This window comes from Camelus dromedarius, chromosome X, assembly GCF_036321535.1.
Source record: "Camelus dromedarius isolate mCamDro1 chromosome X, mCamDro1.pat, whole genome shotgun sequence".
NCBI lineage: Eukaryota > Metazoa > Chordata > Mammalia > Artiodactyla > Camelidae > Camelus > Camelus dromedarius.
Genome location: NC_087472.1, coordinates 31,013,851 through 31,021,141, shown reverse-complemented (window position 1 = coordinate 31,021,141; position 7,291 = coordinate 31,013,851). Strand labels below are relative to the sequence as shown.

The 7,291-nt window shown below is 46.1% G+C and overlaps 1 protein-coding gene across 2 annotated transcripts; it reads right to left on the bottom strand.

Moving 5' to 3' along the window:
• Positions 1-2,242: 2,242 nt before the first annotated feature.
• TCEAL1 (transcription elongation factor A like 1) lies at positions 2,243-4,497 on the bottom strand. Of its 2 annotated transcripts, none has more exons than XM_031446279.2 (3): positions 4,354-4,497; positions 3,634-3,693; positions 2,243-3,271 (listed from the first exon to the last, which is right to left on the bottom strand). In XM_031446279.2, exon 3 carries the CDS (start codon positions 3,257-3,259, stop codon positions 2,780-2,782), a length of 480 nt encoding a protein of 159 aa, XP_031302139.1. In that variant the 5' UTR covers positions 3,260-3,271; positions 3,634-3,693; positions 4,354-4,497; the 3' UTR covers positions 2,243-2,779. The 2 variants fall into 2 exon arrangements, with proteins under 2 accessions (XP_031302139.1, XP_031302138.1); XM_031446278.2 differs by lacking the exon at positions 4,354-4,497 and adding an exon at positions 4,129-4,253.
• Positions 4,498-7,291: the final 2,794 nt, after the last annotated feature.

Below are 7,291 nucleotides of genomic sequence, written 5' to 3'. Positions count from 1 at the left end.
TAAATTGCAGGCAGTACGCAGACTGGGAGAACACAGAATTTGATTCAGACAAATCTGAGTTAGGGCAGAGGGTCTACATCTTATTTATATGTATAATCTTCCTCATTTGTAAAAATAATTGAGTTTAGATTATATTTCTGAATGAGGGAGGGAAGAGTCTGTGGGCATTTTGTAAGGACCCTGAACCTGATCCTTCTACCCTCTCTCAACAGGGGGCGCTCCCACTCCCATGCACTGTCTCCTGAGAGCCTATGCATCCTGCTTAGCACACGGCTCTCGCCAGGGTCCTAGACCCTCAGTGCTTTCTGCTCTGGAGTTGACCAGGCAAATAGCTTCTTAGACACGTAACGGGGATACCAGCCTTCTGTGTGGCAAGGAAGCGGTGAGGGGCCAAGAGACCTAGGTTCTGGTTGCTGGTGACCCCCCACCATCAATGCCTCCAAAAGCATCTTCACACCAACCCACAGCCTGAAGGCCCTGACCCGCAAGTCGTGGGCTAGGCCTGCAGTGCATGGGGTGTTCACACAGGAGGTGACACCCCTTTTCTCCCGAGCTGTAAGACCATGTGCCTTTGAAGCTCCCTTTACTCGAGGTCCCCTGTGTCCCTGGGCCTGGGCTGACGCAGACATTACAAGTGCTGCCCCAGGCACACACAGAGATCAAGTCACCACAGAACCATCCAAACAGGCCGGGACATGTCCGAGGCCCTTCTGGGAATCTGAGCAAGGTGAGTGGGAGAGGGATGGGTGAGGGCTTGTCTGAGGTCTAACCCCAATTTGGTGGGGGGCTCCTTCTCTGGACTCTGACAGAAGGCCAGCCCCTTCTGCTTCAGCCCCAAGTTCCCTGGTCAGGCCCAGGTCAGACATCTGGCTCAAAGACTGTCCCAACCAGTGTTTCCAGTTGGGAATCCTTGGGGCCTTATCTCCTCCCCTACAAAAGGTTGTCCAAAAGAGAAAGGGAAAAGGAAAGAGAGGCAGAGTGCTCTGACCTGCAATAGGACAGTCGTCGCCCTCCAGGTATGTATGTCCAGGACAGCCCGGCCATCAGCCGAGAAGAGTCTGGTGTCTGCTGCAGGCTGGAGCAGAGAAACCAAAGTCAGACCACCCTGGAGAGAGGTGTGGCTGGGAGGAGCCCTTCCGTGTCCTGCCCCAGCGCCACCCCTCAGAGCGCCAGGTGGCTGGATGCATCCTGTCCCATAAAACTGGCACAGGGAGAACCTGGACCTTCATCTCACTCCAGCCAGAATCCAGCCTTACCAGCATCCATCAGGCTGCCATAACCTTCAAGAATGGTCTGGAGACAAGAAGATCCCTCCCGCCCATCCGCAAATGGCATCACACAGTGAAAAAAAAAATTAAGTACATAGGACTGGCTTACCGTATTCTGGACTGATTACAAAAGGAGAACTCTGAATTTATTTCTAATGTATTTACTCATACTGGAAAGAAATCATGTAAGGCATTATAAAATGTTAATCATGGAAAATATGTCTTGCTGTTTTGTCATCTCTCAGGCTTTTATTCTCTGTATGGTCTTGCTTTGCTGCAAAAAAAATAAATTTTATGTAGTAAAATTATGAGGTTTTTATATTCTTGTTTAAAAATACAGTTGGACAAGAGTTTCACTTCTTTAATTCTGATACAATCATCTGTACTTCTATTTATGTTGTGGTTTATTCTTACTGAAACCAGGAGTATATTGTATATAGATAGCAGTGGCTCTCCAGCTTGTGTGCAAATACACAGAAAAACAGATTTAGTGGGTCTGCAGGAGACAGTTCAGATTTGGCCCATCAGGGAGGGGCTCCAAAGCAATCTGGAGCTTTGCTCCAGGAGGACTTTGGCACTTTAGCTGTGATGGGGGACAGTGGAAGGAGCAGGACCCAGGACAAGGGGCAGCTGTGCCCAGCAGACATGGCGGTATCCAAGGGAAGAGAATAGCAGGACATGAACAGAATGTGGCACTCACCTGGAATCGCACAGGATTTGTGAGCACAAACCAGACCTCCTTTGGGTACTACTCCCTGTATTTGAAGGGAATCTATAGGGGTTGGGGTCCAGCGTGTGCAAGTGGGGGAAAAATACAGCTCACACAATCTTTACCTCGTTTGGTTCCGCAGCAGCCCTGTAAGTCAAGTATGATTCCTATTTAAATGGAAAAAGAATGACCCTTAAACAAATATAATAAGTACCTGGTTTATATTTCTGCCTAACAGATTCAGAAAAAAAACATGGGATTTACTTTTCTTTTTTAAAGTTCTAACAAGTATTTATTAAGTGCTTTATAAGCTGATTGACAGTTTAAATTGCTTTACAATTTTCCCATTGGTTTTTTTGCAACATATGTAAAATGCATTCATCTTGAAAAACCGAGAAATTCAGGTGAAACAAAAATGAAAAACAAATCACCTATTATCTTACCACACAGAAACCACTGTTAAGCCTCGGAAGTATATAGTTTCAGTTTTCTTTGCATATTAATATATAAATATACATTTTTTACAAAAATGGGATACTACATATACTTTTTGAAAATTGCTTTTGTTACTTCACAATATTTAATGTACATCTTTCCATGCAAAATGGAGGAGACTCATGATTGAAAGAGGGGGACTTGCAGATGAGGGGGGCAATTTTACCCAGTTACAGGCGAAACAGCTCAAATAAAGCCACACAAAAAGTCAAAATTAGGAAGATGGGGTAAGGTATATGAGAAAATGCAAACACAGTTCAGGTGATAATACTTAAAGCCGGCAAAACTGAATTAAAGGCCAAACACATTAAATAGGGTAAGGGCGGTTCCGTCTTGCCTTCCAATGCATGATCATCAATTTGTTTCGTACCCTCTTCATCTCTTCCATCTCCTCTGCGACCTTTATCATCTCCTCGTTGCTTAAATTTCTGCCATGTATGTCCCCTCTGAACTGCGGGCGAGAGCGAGCCAGCCTTTCTTTAAAGCTGCCTTCCTCTAGCTTATGTTTGCCCACTCCGCAAGGAGGCTGCTCCATGGGAGGACGCTCCTCAAACAGGTCCTTCCTAGACAGGCGCTCCTGAGGAGGGCGCTCCTCGGACACGAGCATCTCAGGAAGGAGCTCAGGAAGGAGTTCCTCGGGAAAGAACTCCTCCTCCGAGGATTGCTCCTCCGAAGACGGCTCCTCCGTAGACGTCTTTTCGGGAGACTGCTCTTCAGCAGTCTGCTCCTCATCCGTCTTGGGCGAGCTCTGTGGCTGCTCTTCAGGCTCTTTGCAGGCTTTTTCCATGTTCAGGATGGTCTTTTTAAGCACAGTTATTCATAGGAGACAAGAAAGGCAGAGGCGAGTCAGAATACTCGGTGTCCGGACCAAAACCCCGCCCACTGGTTCCAATACCTGCCTTTCCCCGACTCTGGGCTCGGGTCCCCCAACTTACGCTGGCCGAGGGTCCCTCCGGCCCCCAACCCCCCGCCACGTCTGGTCCCCGCCCCCACCTCCTCGCCCCCTCCTTCAGAAAGCCCACCACCTTCCCGGCAGGCCTTGCCACGCAGGCCTCTCCCGCAGCGGCAGGGGCAGGGCGGGCCGGTGGTGCGGCGGCCCCGGCTCCCTCCCGCGCCCTCCCTCGCGCCCCAGCCCGGGCCGCGGCCCACCCCTTCCCCGACCTGGACCTCTCCTGGCGGCTGGCTCCTAGGCGTCCCCTCCTCGAGGTGCCCCACTGTGACCTGCAGACAGACGCCGAGACAGGGTAGGGGCGGGGAGTGGGAAGGAGGGAAGGACTGACACACACGCCCCTTTTCTGGGCAGCAGCCGCCGCCCCAACGCCGGCCCCCGTGTACCCCTCCTCCCTGCCCCATCTGCCGCTGCGTCCTCCAAGCCCCCAACCCCCACCCCACCCCGCAATGCTAGTCATTTCTTTTCAGGCGACAAGTGGAAGCGAAGGACTACTTAGAAACTATTTATAGGTGTCCGTGTTTCCCTCCCGGGGGTCCTCTCACTTCCCCACCCGACCCCCTAGACCACCATTTTCTGCACCGAAATTGGGCGCAGGGGGCGGGGCTGGGCATAGGGAAAGGCCTGGACTCTGTGCCATCTCAATCCCAGGGGTGACTGGGCAGCACTGACACTCATACCGATTTAAGAGGACGGAGGGGACTTACTTCCTTCTGCTTTTCCCCTCGACCAAAGGGCAATAGGCAGATGGTGTCTGGACAGGCAAAAAAGGACCAAGACGAGAGGGACTTGGGCAGACACAGGCTCTGGTCACGTGAGGGCCGCACGTCACCGCCGAGCTCAGATCCCCAGTTACCACTTTGACCGGCGGCCGTGCTGCAGCAACCAGCCAATATTTCCTGACCCCCAACACACCAGACGTTGTCACTCACCTTTCTTTGTTTATATTTGTCTTTTCCTGGTTGCCAGAGACGATCAGCATCCAGTCTTGAGGGTTGTTGCCTCTTCCTCTCTGCCTCCTCCGCTGATAACGCCTCTCTCCCTTATTCTCCTGTTATCAGCTACCAAGGCCCATTATTTCCCCTACAGTTCAGATCCTGAACTGAAATTTGACTGTTTCTCCTTAATGAGTCACTGTCATACGCCACCTCTTCCAGTTTTAATCCACATTTATAACTCCATCGTGTCCGTTTAGGCTCTATCAGCATGGTTATCATCTCTTGTCATTTCATGGGAGATAAACTTTCACTTTTCCATGACTTAACGATTTTCTTTGAGTCCCCAGACCTAAATCACAAATAGAAGCTCCAGTCTAAATTGATAAACATTCAGTTCTAGAACTCTAGAAAGAATAAAGTTTGTAAAGTACATACATCTAAAAAGGCTGAGTACTTTGATTTTCATAAATCAAAATACACATTTTGCATCTAAGTACAAATAGTTTAATAGTATTTATTTTCTGAAATGGGAGCATTTTTGGTGGAAAGCATGGCGTTATTATACATGTATGTATACACGTATATTTATATGACATATGTACTATGTATATATACTAGTCAGTAATTATTATTTATAATAGAAGAACAAGATTTTGCTGGGACTCTATATCTTTAACCAGCAACCTCCCGGTGTTGCTGGTTGAGGAAGTTTATATTAATTAATTAAATCAGCAAATATTTGGGTCCTGGGACTGCTAAACCCCAAAAGATAGATTCAGCACAGAGGACATTCTTATTAAACTATGCAGTAATCCAGTAATTCTATGGACCACACACGGAGCAGCAAGACTGAAGTCGTGCTAACATACTCAGTTGTTATTACGAGGATGTACTCTTGGATCTAATGGTGTTTTGTGATCTTCAGCTTCGTGTCTGCATCTCATATCAGCCTGGATGCTACTTTCTCATGCAGATGCCCTTTCTTCCATAGAGCAGACTATACCTCTCCTCTCTGTATTTTACACTTTCAGGGTGAACATCAAATCTGTGAGGATCCTGGGATGTCTAGTAAGTTTCCAAACAGAAATTCATATGTGGAATTTCCCATTTTAAATGTATTTGGTAGCTTTTCTCCAACATCTAATTTACTTTGTGTTGGGATAGCAGCAAGACAGATATTTGTTCACCTGTATATTTTTTCCATAACTTTTACTTTTCAGTTTTTCAGTGATGTGTGTCTTTTAAGCCAAATTTCACTATACCTTCTTTATTCTTTTCACCAAGGGTTGGCTTCTTCATTTGTATGGTTTCTTTCTAAGAGGAGCCCCATTCATTCATTCTTCACGTCTGTCCTCTTTTCCTTATATCCTGTGATGAAGAACTCATCCCATTGAAATTTCAGACCGTTCTAATCATTCAGTTCCCCCCCCCCCGCCCCCACTGCTTTCGTTGAGCTGGAAACTGCCTCCCAGTAATTTATACACCTTGGTCCTGGTTCTGCCCTGTGGAGTGCTACAAAACAAGTATAAAATAACAGAAGTGCCCTTTACCCTTGACAGTTTGACACTGCCAAAGTTAATGTTCCGGTTCTTTCCCCTACTCATCTGTGAGACACACTGGGCAATGTACTTAACCTTTCTGTGACTCTACTTCCTCATCTGCAAAATTGGAGACATACCTACATTACAGGATTGGTGAGAGAAATAAATGAGTCAGTATACGTAAAGGACCTGGAGTAGTGCATAGCACATAGAAAGCGTTAACTATAATAATGGTAACAATAATAGTATGATGTAGTACTAATAATACTACTAGTTATCATTCTTTTATTATTAACATTAATTGAGCATGTATGCCACACATTGTACTAAGCACTTTTAATATGCTGGCTCATATAATTCTTAAACAATTATTTTCTCACCAAGACTATTTTTTAAGGCTTAACTTCACCTCCCTAGTTATTTCAGTTATTTCCGATGTGATAATATTTGTTCAAAGTCGCTTATCATCCTGTAGGCTCCTGAATTTGTAAGTGTCTCTGAAAATACTGAATGTTCTGCCTGGTATAGAATGGAGTGATCTTACTATACCCTTCATTCTAGATAGCCATTATACATCTATAGATGCATCTGAAGATCAGAGTAGATTTTGTGGACGCCATATCACACAGTTGAATCCACTTTAAGTTCAGTCAATTGAAACTCCCAAATCCCTGTTAATGCACTTCTGTAAATCAGTTTAGTTTTAACCCAAGTGCAGAAGCTTCTGTTTTTCTGGGTTAAATGTTGTCTTGTTAGATTCACTGTCTCATTTTTTGAATCAAGATTCTGTCGTACATTAATTACAAAATATTAATTTAAAACATACCATTAGTACTAAGTGGGTGATAAATTCAGCAAGTTCAGGAAAGATCTAGGGGAGATCTCAGCCAAGAGCTCTGACTCCAGATGAAGAAATTCCTTCTCCCTGTTGGGTGTGGCAGCCAGGAGTGTGCCCTAGAATGCCAGCTCCCCTCCTTTCCTCTCTCAGTGTGACTTCTTAGGGTGAAATTACCTTCTGCTGCTGCTGCTGATAGAAGACACAATTGCCCCTGAAAGCTCCTGAACCGGTATAAATTAACCCTTGGTGAGAACTTGGTAAACATGGGTGGGCAGACAAGGGACTTATGGGGAATTAGAACCAAAAGGAAGGAATGAAGACAGAGTCTTTGTATTGGCTATAAGTCTGTGCCTGACAGTAGCTCATTTGGGATTCCCTGAGAGAAAGGGCTCTCAAGAGAGACCAAGGTGAAGGGAGTTCTGCCATGGTGACAACCATTTGTTACAAAGGAATGTGGTCTGCTTCTTGTCTGCATGTGTGTGTGACAGGGGTGGGGACAGTGAAATAATACTTCTGATGGATTTGATTTGCTGCTACTCATTTAGGGTCTGTG